The 15,547-nt window shown below is 42.4% G+C and overlaps 1 protein-coding gene across 7 annotated transcripts in view; it reads right to left on the bottom strand.

Moving 5' to 3' along the window:
- The window catches only part of DNM3 (dynamin 3), a 534,866-nt gene that overhangs the window by 317,179 nt on the left and 202,140 nt on the right, over positions 1-15,547 (bottom strand). For all 7 annotated transcript variants that reach the window (XM_044266982.1, XM_044266981.1, XM_044266976.1 and 4 more), the window contains exon 10: positions 11,752-11,890. In XM_044266982.1, coding sequence (XP_044122917.1) covers positions 11,752-11,890 — 139 coding nt within the window. The remainder of the gene's footprint in view (positions 1-11,751; positions 11,891-15,547) is intronic.

The raw sequence follows: 15,547 nt of genomic DNA, 5'->3' as shown, positions 1-15,547 counted from the left end.
TCAAAATTCACAACAATCATAAAAGATCAATTCTATTATTACCCCAGTTTACAAAGGAAAACAGTAAAGCCCAGAGAAGTTAAGTAACTTGCCCAAGAGTAAACAGCTCAGAATGGGTGGGTCCAGGATTCCAACCAAGTCCTCAGACTCCAGAGCCCCTTGTCTGGCCCACCACTCTTTGAGAAGGATTCATTCCATGAACCACAGAGCTATTTTTTAAATTCTTTCCTAACAGATGTGTTTGTGTGTACACAAATAACTCATTTCCATCATTCATCCCATCTAAATTATGCAGGTAATTATCAAAAATCTATTTTACAATAGGGAATGAATTAATCACAGTTGTTTTCAATGTAAGGAAGAAGAATGGGATCCTGTGAGAATGCCTAAGGACGCCTGAGGAGAAGGACTCAGTCAGGTAAAGTGCACGGACAGCTGCGGGGAAAACGGAGCTCTCCAAGCAGGGAACGTGTGAGGACACTGTGGGACAGAGACAATGACTGGTGAACGAAATAAAGGAAGATCAGAGCAGAGAGCGAGGAAGATGATCCGACTGTGAAGCTAGAAAGATAAACGGGTCAGCTCGGGGGTCCTTGCAGACCTGCTATGCATTCTGGCTGCTGAAGCAATTCAGACGGGAAGTGGTGGTCCCTCGGTCTGGGATGGCAACAACAGGATGGAGAGAAGGGCACAAATTCATGACTTAGGACCAGCAAAAGGTTAATTCCAATCCTTATTTAAAGTACTTGCCAAAAAATTTTTAAAAAGCACTTGCAAATTAATAAGAATAACATTAATATAAAAATAGGCAAAGAATAGGATTAATTAAAAAAGGAATTTAATGATCAGTAAGCAGAAGAAAAATATTAAACTGCACAAATGATCAAAGTAATGCAAAGAAAGATAATAACTATTGTCAAACCGCTGTAATTATTTTTATAATCCTTACTACAAATGAAGGTATACCAAAACTAGCACAGTTTAAACCTGCTGAAGAAGTGACAATTAGAATGATCTTTCTGGAAAGCAACTTGGCAATATGTATCAAAAAGTCTCAAAGCCATCCGTTTATACGTCTTTTCAGCTGATTACTTCACGTGATTCTGAGATAAAATAATACGGACTTTCCTCGCAGTATTCCTTGCAATAGCAGCAATAGGACAAATGAACGAACAAAACTCTTCGAACCACTGGACTCTCTAACTCTAATGACGTTAAATAAGCCAAGGTAGACCCACTTATGGGATATAATTAGTCACTCCAAATAGTATTCAATACCTAATTTTTTTTATTCTATCCAATTCCTAAATATTATCTAATAACATGGTAAAGGTTTATAATATAATATGATATGTATTATAAAATAATAAAATAATGTATATATTTATATTATGTATGTATAACATAAATATAACTAATAATATAAAATAAAATAAAACAATATAATATGAGACTAAGTGAACAAAATTAGGCTCCTAATTGTATAACGTGATTACACACGAACATACACACACCTACACATAGTCACGGGCTATCATACAGCTTGATATCCTTCAAGGATGTAGCCTAAAACCTAACAAATCTCAAAATTCTTGAGTAACGCTGTAGCACCTAATATTCTCCTAACTTTAAGCAATTAGAACCAGGCCTCCCTGAGCCATGGCTGCTCCATGGTCAACCAAGGTCACTGATTGCACCAACTGTACACACACACAAAGTCTTAGCTAGACAACAAACCATAAATCTTCATGGAACCATAGTAATCACAAACCACAAATAAATATTAAACCTCCTGAAGCTACTAGCTACTGTCTATACACAGAAAAAGAGGTATGTAAATGCTACAAAATATTAATAGGCATAATCTCTTTGACTGATGGGATTATGAATAAGTTGCATTTTTTTCTGTACACATCCCTATGTTCTCCAAATTTTTCTATGGTGACCCTGGAGTGCTTGTATAACATCATAATGAAAGCACAGAAACCTGGTTGCCTTGGTTGTCTCAGAATCCCAGCCCAGTGTCTCTTCCTGAGATCACCAAACCATCACCCTGTTACTGGGACCCCAAGCTGCGTCCCGAGGTGTACGCTCATTTGGAAGCTTATCTCATGAATGACTGCAGGACATAAATGGAGCTTCCGCTTGCAAGTTTTGGAAGCATTCTCCAAGAAAAGTTCTACCACCCCGGAGCCCTTTTATATTTTGAGATTATTCTAAGTTATTTTTTGTGGGGCCTGTAAAAAGTTGTAAGCATAGAAGAGAGAGCCAATCCACACCAGTCATTCTCTCTGACCAGTGCAAACCTGGGCGGTATATCTGACCCTAACCACTAGCCTGGCCTAGGCCACCAGGGTCCCTGTTTCCCCTCTGCACTCAAGGGCTCCTAAGCTAACAGCGCCTCTTTGCTTTTTGACAACAGTCACACAAACACAGAATCGCACGCCTGCAGAAAAACGGCTGCACAGCGACGGTGGTCTTCTGAGGAGAACAGGCGTGCCTTCTACAGCATTCAGCCAATGCATGATAGCAGAAGGTTATTTTTAAAACACCAAAGAGTGGCACCACTAATTTTATTCACAAAAAAAGTATTGGGTAGTTGAAGGACCCCAGGTGGTAGGCCGCCATCATGAAGTCAGACAAAGGCCAAAATGGCAAGAATATCCCAAGAAGTTGAATCACCCCATCTACTGGCTGTGACGGGAAGTTCGATCGTGTGAGTGTGTGTGTTTCCTGACCTTTCCAAGCTTAGTACCCATGGGATTAATCTCACCAGGAGAAGAGCCCACCAGAGCCTTAACTTTGTACCCAGAACTGAGACAACTGGAAAGTAAGTGAGTCTAAATTCTAAGTGGAACAAAAGGGAAAGAGAAGACACTGAGAGAACCCGCCTCATGGAGGCAAAGGAAGAGAAATGTCGAAGGGACACTAGGCAGAGCAGGGCCGAGGCACTGCTGAAGGCAGTAAGGCAGTTGGTATGGCTTCTGTCTAGCTGGGTGATCTGGGAAGACTAGAAGCGTAAGAAGCAAAATGTTGGCTTGAATTGCTGGTTCTCAAATGTAGCACTCCAGTCCCGATTCTTCTCACAACATATATAAGAAGGCAAATGTCCCTCTCGCATTCTGAGTGATCTCCGATCAGGCTTCCCAACACATTTCGTGAGTTCTTTCAGGGGAGCTCCCGCTCAGTTTGCGTAGCCCTTTTCTTTGTATTAAAAAATACTTGACTCTGATTGCTCCGTTCAATTTCTTGCCTTTCTTCATTGCTTCTTATTTAAGGCACAATCGGTTTCCTCAACCATTGTTAACCGTTATAATTTCCGATCTCATTTGCTCTGAATACCATATTGAGAGGCTGCAGTTCTAAGAATATACTTACTTTGTCAAAATCATCAAAATTGTAATCATGTATGCCAAAATAATACTGATCTAGAAGACACCATCTTTAGACATTTATTCCCCTATTAACTACTTAAATATCTTAGAAATTGATTTGTACAGAATCAAGGAATTAAGATTTTGCTATTGGTTATACTCATTTTATATTCCTAAACTCATTTCATGACCGTCATTCATTTAACAAAGATTCATTGGGCAACTGCCATAAGCCAGCTTGATGCTCGGTTTTTTTCACACTACCTGATATTAAAAACCAGTCTTGTGGGACACCTGGGTGGTTCAGTCAGTTGAAGCAGCTGCCTTTGGTTCAGGTCATGATTCCAGGGTCCTGGGATCGAGCCCCGCATCAGGCTCTCTGCTCAGAGGGGAGCCTGCTTCCTCCTCTCTCTCTGCCTGCCTCTCTGCCTACTTGTGATCTCTGTGTGTCAAATAAATAAATAAAATTTTTTAAAAAAAGTCTTGAGTGGCAGATTGACTCTACAGATAAACTGTCACACCAGAGAGAAATATTTTATAAAAATCAAGGGAAAACACACAAAAACAAATGGCTAAGCCTGCTCTGAAAAGGCCTCAGAAGATTTGATGCTGAAATCTTGACAGTGATGCTTCCAGACAGAGCTGGACATCGACCAAAGGACAAATTACTTCTAAACAGCATATTGTTAAAATTATACTGGCTACTCTTAAGTAATAAGGAATATGCAATGTAGAAAGAATGCAATACATATGACGTTAGGAAGAAAAACTTTAAATATACAATTCTGAGAGAGAAGTTTAATTATGGTCTGAGAGAAAGTAGTATCAAATGTTTTTTAATACCAAAATGTTTTAATAAAAGCCAATACTTCAAGTGTTATTTAGGGTAGCATTTAATTATTTTGGTGGTACCTCAATATAAAAATTTACTTTTTAAGCAAGGAGCACATTTTTCCCTAAGGGGGAAAAATAATACTTGAATGGCCTTTCTAGCCAATAAAACAAAAATTATTCACTTATAAAAGTTACTAACCATTGATTAATCAGATCACGAGAGCCATGCTATTAGGTTTCTCTTGGAACAAACACAAGGTGAGGCAAGATTTCCACACCTTCAAGAGTAACGGGTTCACTGCCTCAAGCAAAGACTCAGATTATTAGGAACCAGCTGTCCATAGTTCCATATCAAACATAAATGGAGAAAAATCAACCAAAGACCAGAAAAAAATTTTTTTATGCACATGACTTGGGTTGATTGGTTTGGCTAACCTAAAAGTATGGGCTCTGTTTTGATCCAAAAGCCATAAACTTTGCAATGTTGGCCACTCACTACAAACGGACTAGCAATAATGATTTTACTGCTCATTAAAACATACAATAATTTTGTTCCATTTCTGTGAATTAAAACCTACCCACAAATCCTAGTAATCCTTTATTCATGTACAGCATGATGCTAGATTCATTCAGGAAATGAGAAAATACTTATTTATTATTATGAAATAATCACATTTATTATGAAAAAAAGGAAAAACACAAGATCCACATTTACAAAGGTGATCAAAGATGAGAAATAATTCTAGAATAAAGGTCAAGAAATAGAATAAAGAGGTAAATGGGAACATTTTTTATCGAGAAAAACAGAAGACATACAGAGTATAATCCATGTGGTCATAGGTGCCACACGGAAAAACGAAGCCGGGCGAGTAGATGGGGAGAGCTGCGCATGCGCGTGTCTGAAAGGAGGCGTGAGTGACTGTAGACGGAAAAGTTAGAGAAGGACTCGGATTCAGGAGCATTTGAGGAGGGACTTGAGAAGACGCAAAAGGGTGATCCACACAAATATCTCGAGGCAGGGCTTTTCCAACATTGACAATGAGAAGGACAAAGGCCCTGCCATCTTCTCTCCTTGACCTGTTGAAGAAACAAGGAGACCAGTGTCGCTGGAATGGACCACGGGGCAAGCGGGAGGAGCCTAGAGATGAGAAGGGATTAAGATCGCGTAGGACCTTAAAATCCACGCTGAGGACTTTCAATTCACTTGATTAGTACGTGTACTCGGAACAAGATATTTACTCACTTAACAGGCCACACATTTCAGTATTTCTTCAAACAGCACTTTTTAATGAAAAATTCTCTTTGTATTTCTAACAGCCAACTATTTCCTTGCAAAGCTTTTTAAATTTTTTTTCCTTTTTCTGAGCCGGGTTAAAAAAGAAATCAATTAATTGGTATGATGGCCATCCAAGAATGTGGTTTCCCAAGAGGCCAATAAATGGCACAGTTGCTAAACTGTGGTCAAAAAACAAGATGTTCCTCTCAGTGCTTCCTGAGAACCTCAGCATCCTGCAAGGGCGCCCTGGAGAGCTGGGGGCAAAGGAGAGCAGCTGACAGCCAATTTCCACCAGAGCCAATGCCCACCAGAACCAATGCCCACCAGAACCAATGCCCACCAGAACAATTCTGAAACTGACATGTCCCTGGAGGGATGCCAAACAACTCATAAAGCTCTCGTGTTCTTGTCTTTTCCTCCAGTGCCCCAGAGACAGCAAGGAGAAAATATCTGAGAAGACTGCATTCCCCCAAGTTAGAAGTCTAGCTTTGTGCTTTGTTACTTGAACAAATATAAATCCCATGTTTTTCACTGATGTTTGTTTATGTGGCTTAAGGGAAGAAAATTAATATTTTACACATAAGACATTCAACACGAAAAATATTATAAATGAAAATACTATCTTAAGAGTATACATGCATATAGATAGATAGATAGATAGATAGTTATATTCTCAATACAGCTAGAGAAACTACGCCTTTCAGATTGCCTGGGGCAGTCTTACTTTCCTCTTCCACTCCAGTGAACATATTAATAGCTCCCCCTTTCAATCTCAAAAGAGTCGTGCATTGGATGATAAATTACATAATCACGTTATCTATGGCTCATGTGCAAAAAGGGTCAAATAATAAAGTCCTGGTACAATCAACTTTAATTAAGATTATTTTGCTTTGCAAGAGATTTTAATTAGACCAGTTTTAAAGTAAAAGAACTTGGAGGTAAAGATAATAGGGCAAAAGTCAAGAAACATCAAAATGAAAAATAAGGAAAATTAAAGAAAAGAAAAGCTGCCCTAATTTTATTATTTTAAAAGGACTGATCAAAATATTCTTTTAAAACCAAGTACAGATTTTCTTCAGCATTAGGGTAACTTTAGGATATCTAAATTGTTAATAAGTATTTACAGAATGCAACTGCTATAGGGTTAGTCATTATGTTAGAAGCCAAAAATGAGAAGATAAAAGACACAGCTTTTTTTTTTAATGAGCTTATAATCAACAAGAGGAGACATTCACCTAAACAAATAAATTACAAATAAACCACAATGTAGGGTCATAAATGCTGTGATAGAAGTAAACAGAGGGTGCCAACTAAAGTACTGAATGGGAGTAGGAGAGAGATTGGGAGAAGATTCGCAGAGACCCTGCAGGTAGATTTCTTAGGAAAATGGTGACGATCGAGCTGGGTCATAAAATAATGAGAGGGGATGGCAGGTGAAGACAAGAGCAAAAGGAGGCATTCGTGTGTGAGTGATAAAAACTTGAAAATCCCATGAGGATGGCGGAAGTCACTTGGAACGGCTGAAGCAAGCATGAGCTGACGGCACATGTCGGTCAAGAAGTCTATTCAGGGATCACATGGGAAACTAAGAGCAGCTGAGAATGACCTGTACCTTACTCTCAAAATGCGAGAAGCCGCTGCATAATTTTGAGGGAACAGGCGAAATACAAGTCTGTGTTTTAGCAGGGCCACTTTGACGGCGGTGGGGAGGGCAGATTTGATGGTGGCTCGCCTGGAGGTAGAAAAACTAGTGAGGAGGCCATCGGAGTAACCTAGTTTGTTTGTTTGTTTGTTTGTTTTTAAAAAGCAACTGTCCAGGGCCGTAAGTTGGAAGAGAACAACGGCAGCAGAGTGGGGTGTGGACCATTTCTGTGAAGAGGCTTGAGCCGGAGCTGCGGGTTTGGGAATCAACAACATTGTCAGCGGTGGCTGAGCTATGGTGGATGTGACCCGGCAGGGAGAAAGGACAGTAAAAAGAGAAGAAAACCAGAAGAAAGCTCTGTGCGATTCTGGTGTTCAGAGGCAAGAAAGGTGGACAAACTCCTAAAGGAGACAGAGGAGGGATCGAGAAAGATCGTGAGGAAGATGGAAGAGAAGCCACTTGAAGGGGGCGTCCGCTTCAGAAAGCAGCCGTGTGCCGCGTGGGGAATGAGCGCGAGCTGCGCTGAGCCGCCGGCTGTCCGGTTGACCACTACCACAACTGCTCAATAGAGTAGTGGCGTGGAAGCCACATTTCAGAGAGTTACGGGTTCACTAGAGATAAAATAAAGTCAGCATGTGGAAACTGCTTTTTCCCCCAAGAAGGTTTCACATGAAGAAAAGGAGAAGAATAAGGCAGTAGATAGGTTTTTGCTATTGTTGTTACTGCTTTTAAGTTAGCAGTTTGTTTTTTTAATGCGACAGAGAAAGTGATGATTTAAGAAAAAGAAGAATCCAAAGAATAAGCTCCTTAGGAGGGTGAGAGTACGGAGAGGGCCCCGGCCCCAGACGGCGAAACCACCTCAACAGAGACGGGGGAAGGAGGAGCAGGACTGGGAATACCAGGAAGTCTGGGAAATTAATGTTCGCATTTATGGCCACTGTTTTCTCTGTGAAATCATTACTTAAAGTAAGAGTGACATTGGTCAGGAGAGCATGGTTACGGGGAGAGAGAACCAGAAGGGTAAGAGCTTGTGGCAGAGCATTCGCCCAGGGAACAACTGTCCCCTCACTTCGTCCTCCACAGCACACGTCCCACCTCACTGGTAAAGGAGGAACTTTCATCAACACGTCTGCCCTCTTGGGGAAGTCCTGTGAAAGAAACTTCTACTACTTCCTCCAGCTCACAGAAAAAAGGGACGGGGTGGGGGGAGTGCGGAAGTCATGGTGCCTGGGAAGATGGTGAGAACCTGACACACGTCAGTCCTCAGCTCTCGCGTGGGCAGGGAGGGCGCACTGAGTCACTGCTCACATGTGGGTCTCCGACTCTTACCGGTTTACCTTTAACATTCCCGCAGATGCAGGGAGAGCCAGAATGCTCTGAACTCCTTATGGGGGCACATCTGACTCTCTCCACCACCGCGGGCTTTGAGGTTTGCTGCAGGAAGAGGAAGTAGCAGGAGTTCCCCCCTTCAGCAGCAAGTGGCGGGCACATTTTCCAATCTAGATTTATCTGCAGCAAGGTGGGTACTAAGTTCTAGTCCTCCTCTAAGCTTTTCTCCCGATTTTCCAACTGACTAAAAACCTAAAGAAGTTAGGAGGGGTGGTCAGCATTCTGAAAACCTTAGATTTACAGTTTGAAATTTCTGAAGGATCTCCTGGTAGAACGTTTGTCAATGATGAAGGACCATAACAGTCACGGAAATAAAAAAAGAAAAAGAAAAAGAAAATTCATCCCACTAGTGCGGAATGAATAGAGAGACACTGGAATCAAAGATCTCAAAGAACAACAGCTGTTGGATGCTGGGCGCAATCTCTACATGGATCCCTACTGAAATCATCCACGCTGAAGGCAAACTTATCATGAAGAGGAAACATGTGAGCGAGGTTCCTTTTTTTTTTTTTAAAGATTTTATTTATTTATTTGACAGAGAGAAATCACAAGTAGATGGAGAGGCAGGCAGAGAGAGGGGGAAGCAGGTTCCCTGCTGAGCAGAGAGCCCGATGCGGGACTCGATCCCAGGACCCAGAGATCATGACCTGAGCCGAAGGCAGCGGCCCAACCCACTGAGCCACCCCGGCGCCCATGTGAGTGAGGTTCTAAATATCCTGACAAAGACAAGGGAGTGACTAGGATGTGATGGTGACAGCGAGTCCAGGGGAGCAGCGGAGCTAGTACCATTAGGGCCTTTACTGACGAGTTTTACAGAACACTGCAGGCATCATGTTTGGAAGCCACAGAAGGAGGAGGCAGATGTCAAGCCTGATGTGGGCCCTTCAGTTCTTCAGGTTTGAGCCAGTTAAGTACTGTTCAGTGAGGAGAGAGGCAAGGTAAGCAATAATCTCAGGAAGAAAGAGAGGTTTTATCTAAGACAAAATATACAGTGTTTTGAGAAGACAACTACCATTGATTCAGAAAGCATAATGGAAAGGGAGGTTCAAAGGATGGAGAACAAAAGAATAGAAGCCAAAAAGCGTCCAGGAACAAGCTGTCTCTTCCTGCGCCATCAGGACTGACTGTTGGTTTTCCTGCAAGTTGGATACAATGGGAAATGATAAAAAAAAAAAAAATGATTCATACATACCATAAACACTCTATATAACTTAAAACATAAATGTACACACATGTGCCCATCTTCTGATGTGAGGCCAAGGCCTGCTCTCTGCACATGGGTCTGCTGATTGGAGTTATGCGTCTTCTGTCTTACATAAACCACATCCTTCATCTATGATTTCCAGTTTGGCTTTCTTTACAGCGAGGGAGAACCTGAAGACACTTGGGAAATAATCTGAATGCAGAGCCCGTCTAGATTTTTCTCACTCTCCCCACCTTCTTCCAGCGTTGTCCTGTCTACAAACAGCAAAGCTTTTACAGCTAACATTTACCAAGTCTTTCCAAAGCTGTGCTTATGGAAACAAAACTCAAAGTCTTTTCTGTGTCTGATCAGTTCACTTACTCTTCATTTCAAGTACATGATTAAAAAAAGAAATACAACTGGCTCACCGGGCTTGAGGACACCACACAATGGGCCCTTGGGAGAAAGACAGCTTTCCCGGTGGGAACAGGAGCCTGGGGACAATCTCAAGGGAAGCTTTTGGCTGAAAACATCCAAGGGCTGAGGGTGATGATCACGTGGCCAGTGAGGAGAGCTTTAACTATCCAGGTGGCAAGAGTGACTACACGCTGAGCCACAGGCAAGGACAAATACGACTGTGAAGTGTTATCAAGGGGCTCCGAGTTTTCAAGTGGAGAGCTGCTGTAAAGCCTGCAGTTTTTTTCTTCTCCACGTGCATCCTCTTCCCTTTCCTCAGTCCCTTAACTCTTACAGCTTTTCTCATTTTGGAGGAAAGAAACTGGACAGTAAGGAATGAGGTAGAAGAAGAAGAAGGGTCTAGAGAAAAAGTCTGAGGCTCCAGAGCCACTTGCGGGCCCCGAGCTATCCCCTACTTCTCGCCCCGTCTTTTCGCGCCGGCCGCCCGGGATTTAGCCGGCCCGCCTCTTACTACTTCCATCTTCCTCCCTCTGAATTTTCTTGCCGGGTAACTGGAAACTAAATTCATATTTATCTACATTATCTGTCTTTCTTCCTTCCCACTGGCTCTTCAGGGAGGTTACCTGTAGTAACCATACAGAAAGGGCAGGGTAACAAAGCCTACAAAACCAGAACAATCTCTACTTTCAAGAAATTAAGGACCAGTGTTGCCTGCCATGGGGCTAGGCCTGTCCTATCCTAAACATCATCACGAACTCCCTTCTTACAGTTTCTAACACAGGGTATCCCCTTTCATGCCCCACAGAATGGGTGGAATCCAGCACCATACCTGCGCGTTCCTCGGTGATGAGTCCCCCATGGGGGAAGTCTCTCCCCCACTACTCTAGGTCATAGATTCAACAAATATCACAAAGTAAAGCGTATCAGACGCTACTAAAATGGCCATTTATAGGCCAGTGAGCATTTCCTGAGCACTTGCTGAGGTTAGTCAGTGTGCTAAGTGCCCCATCATCTTGTTGCATCCTCACGGAGGTAGAATTGTTATTATCATTTTCTTTTCACAAGGAAATTGACAAGACTAGGAGGGATTCAGTATGATACTCAAGGTCACTCAGAAAGTGAGTAGCAGAACCAGGATTTGAATCTGGGTGACTGGACCTCAGAGCCTGAGGTCTTTATTACCACATTACACTGCTGCTTCCCAAAATGTCCGGGTTCAAATGGAATTCGTTGGAAATTCAGAAGAATGTTTTTACGATATACACAATATCAATGTTTCCCTCCCCCTGACAATTCTCCCCATCCATACACCATAAGAAAAATTAGCTTAGGGCATTTACCTAATTGTTCTAATGTTTACGTGTTCAAGACAATAAGGAAAAAAATTAGCGGACCAAAATATACTCTTTCTGGTTTAAGCAACCCTATTTGGCACTAGGTGGCAAAAGACAACATCTCTGCCCATCTACCATGAAAGCAATCCCTACTCAATAACTTTCCGCAATCCTTCCCCTTGGGCAAACATACTACCTTTTACAACAAATGAGGGGTCAGGGAAAGAGAGGCATGCAGCAGGGTAGGAAAGATGGGTAAATCAAAAAGTTAATTGTTGGGAAGTTAAATAACTCAAGCTTACTTTTTTGGTACACTTCTTGACGGTGTTGATTAATTCTTGTATGACCAGATCTACACTCTTCAAGGAAGGTCCTTTCAGTTTTACGATTTGCTTTTTGACTATTGCTTCAAATGCCATGTCTGGAGTAAACAACCCTGTCCTGAAATATAAGAAAGAAAGCAGGACATTAGATTTTTTTAAATTAAGTAATATCCAGTGCTTTTTTGAAAAGGGTTTTCATTGACATGCCACCTAAAGCCAGCATGTAATACCCAAGTTTAAAAGTTACACAGTGATTTATTCTACCAACAGTATCATTTGTTATTACAGAGGTACAAATGACAATATCTTCCCTACTACTATTCCATAATAAATTTCATTCTCTAGATGATTAGCATTACCTAAAAACAGTTCCCAAAAGGTTTTCAGGCCTGGAATAATATAACCTGTAACTAATGTTTAACTGTAATTCATCTCATCTCACTGTTTCACAGCAGTAAAAGCAACGCCACGATAAAAATGATGTCCTATGGTTTCACTTATTTGTGGAGCATAACAAATAGCATGGAGGACAAGGGGAGATGGAGAGGAGAAAGGAGTTGGGGGAAATTGGAAGGGGAGGTGAACCATGAGAGACTATGGACTCTGAAAAACAATCTGAGGGTTTTGAAGGGGCAGGGGGTGGGAGGTTGGGGTACCAGGTGGTGGATATTATAGAGGGCACGGTTTGCATGGAGCACTGGGTGTGGTACAAAAATAATGAATACTGTTGCACTGAAAAAAATAAAAATAAAAATAAATTTTTAAAAAAATGATGCCCTAAATTTCCATTTCTATATCTAAAGAATTCCAAAAGCAAACCCCTCTTGTCATTCACAGAGCAGAAAAGAGTCCTCATTTTGTCAACACCAAAACAGTCATGTTCCGGACTCCACAATCTCTTCTTTCCAGGACAGCTGTATTATAGTGAGCTCAGTGGCTCCAGGTCTGAGGTCCTGGGGTGCTAGAGGCAAAGGAAGACAGCGGAGTGGAACTAGCTTGGGACCAGGATGCCTACATTGTGAGTTTACAAAAATAACGAATGATAACCAAAATCAGAAGTGTCTTTTCACCTGGCTAGAATTAATTCAAATTGGTGTCATAACAATGCTTTCGTCATGCTGGGCAGGGGCTCAGAAAAGCAGGGGTGGGGGGGTGGTGAGAGAGAGAGAGAGAGAGAAAGATTTTTAAAAAGTGAAAAAGAAGAGATAAAAAGTGAAAAAATGATTACATCTAAATAAATGGCCAGTGGAGAGCAGCTACCATCAAAGGGACCATGAACCCCGCGTACCCTCATGCCCCGTGGGCCCCAGACCCTGGTGCCTGATCCTTCCCACCCCGAGGCCCTTCTCCCTCCCTCTTCTCACTTCTCCTTCTCTAACTTTGCTCCTTCACCACTCAATTCTGCGGTGCTTCTTGTAGGAAATTTCTTTCATACTTCCCTTCCAGCAGCTTTATTCTAGTTCCTTCTCGTCATTTACTTCGGCGGCAGCCTACACTCGCCTCTCTGTCTAACCGTAGTGATTGTACCATATTATAACACGCAGTTTCTCCACATTGGACGCAGAACGAAATCCACACGGTTTGGGCTAACATTAAAAATCTCCCTGTCTGACCCTAATCTTCCATTTCAGTTATTTGCCTCCTCCCTTTCAGGCACCCCATGTCTCGGCCAAACCCAACCACTGGCCTTTCCACAAACACACTCACACTAACGTTTTCTGTCTTCGCCTCTGTCCATGAGGTTCACTTCGCCCTCCCCACACTTTCAGCCCGTCCAAGTCCCACCTGTGCTTCAAAGCCCAGATCAAAAGCAACCACTTCCTCCAGCTCGCCTTCTCCAGTCCTGCCACGGACAAGGTCTTCCTTCTCTGAACCCCAACATCCTATTTTGCATTGCGGTGGTCTGAGCATGCCCATCCCATTACTACCCTGTAGAAAAGTCATTCCTGCATTTATCTTTGCTCGCCCCACAAGGACTGTCTTCCTCCCTTGCTCCCCACTGGCACGAGGTGCCTACAGAACAAAGGATGATTAGGTCCGCAGGGGACAAAGATGGCTTCTGTTACTCAAATATCTAACAATCAACCAGAAACAAAACGTTTCCTATTAAGTGTCTTTAAGAGTCTAAGCACTTACGCCATAAGTATGTCTTATTCTCAGGACACTGTGCCCTTCTTATCATCTTACAGGCAAATTAATTCCAGAATAATAAATAACAACCCATCTCTTCTTTTGGTATACATGTAAATCAGAAATCTTCAGAACGGAATTACTGAGCTTTTGCAATTACATTCAGCAAAAATATATCTGGTAAGTTTTAAAAGCCAAGTAAAAATACTGTATTTTACTTTTACAGTAAAGTAAGTCCATAAAAAATGCTTCTTGACCCAAAAAATGTGATTTGGTTTCACAGCACTCATCAGACAGACATGTTTGAATACCAGCCATGCCCAGCTCAAGAGCAAGACACAGTTTCTATACCAAATGCATCCGAGATTCGGGGGAGACAGAATAGAATAAATAGGGAACTTAGAAATCCTACTGACAGTCAGAAAAAGACTGGATTTGGTTACAGAAGGTTTTCTCCCCTTTACTTTGTGAATGCGTGTTGACCTATGCTATTAGCAACACGCAGAGCAGGCTGTGTGAATGTTAAGAGGAGAGAGATTTAAATGTCATAACTCCTTTCACGTGTACACTCAGCGTCAAACTTTGCCCTCTCAGGCTCTGCTCCCAAAATACTCTCGTCTTGACCTGTGGCAGAAGCCAAGGTACAGTGGCCAACAGACAGGGGACGCCTCCTGCAGGCGAGATCACCTATGAAGTAGGCAACCTAAGGTCAGTGCCTTAAATTCAGGACATTCAATACAAGCTCCATTAAATTCTGTTCCCGACTCAAGAAATGTGTTTTAAGTTCATTTTTTTCTTACCATAAGTGCTTTAAAGAAAGTAAATGAGCAGTGGGTGTTATACACAGTGAATCACAGAACGCTACATCAGAAACTAATGATGTACTGTATGGTGACTAACATAACATAGTAAAAAAAGAAAAAGTCAATCAGAATGCCCCCATTTTATACAAGGGAAAATTCACACAAATTTCCTCCCAAAGGACAAGCTCCCCTCACAGCCTCACGCCCACTGCTCTCCTGTCCGGTGACGTGCGTGACTCCCCGCTCCACGAGCCCCTCCTGCGCCTCCCCACCCACGTGCCTTTGCTCACACTAATCTTTCCGCCTCAAGCCCTTTCTCTCATCCTCTCCGCTCAACGATTGCCAGCCTCTCGTGTTTCGCACACACGCACACGCGTGTAAACACACAGCACACCGTCGCCTGTTGAAATGGTTCTTGTTCTCTCTGCAGGCAAGGTTCAACTCAAAGGTCACAACCTTCATGCGTCTTTCCCAATCTTCCTCCCCAACTGCCGCCGAAATTTCTCTGCCGTGTCTCTGGGTAAGGAAGGATTCCTCATGCGCAGGTCAGGCCTCCGTCCGTAAAACGCAAGGCTCTGGAGAACAGGGTCCTGCTCACTGGCAAGTCCCTAACTGCACAGAGCAGCGCTCTGAGCGCAGGAAGTGTTTCTCCTTTTTTTTAATCGAAAAGGTTTCTTTTGCGAGTATGACAATACAGGAAATTACCCTTAAACTCAAGTGAGAGTCTCCTGTTTCTTCTTCCCAGCTCCGTGCTCTACCCTGCTCTGATGATGAAAGGCGACGTCACCAGCCACTTACAAACATTAATTTTCTTGTAGTAGTCTGAACCAAGACAAGGAAAA

The sequence above is a fragment of the Neovison vison genome, chromosome 10, assembly GCF_020171115.1.
Source record: "Neovison vison isolate M4711 chromosome 10, ASM_NN_V1, whole genome shotgun sequence".
NCBI classification, from domain to species: Eukaryota; Metazoa; Chordata; class Mammalia; order Carnivora; family Mustelidae; genus Neogale; species Neogale vison.
This window is presented reverse-complemented; position numbering and strand designations above follow the sequence as displayed.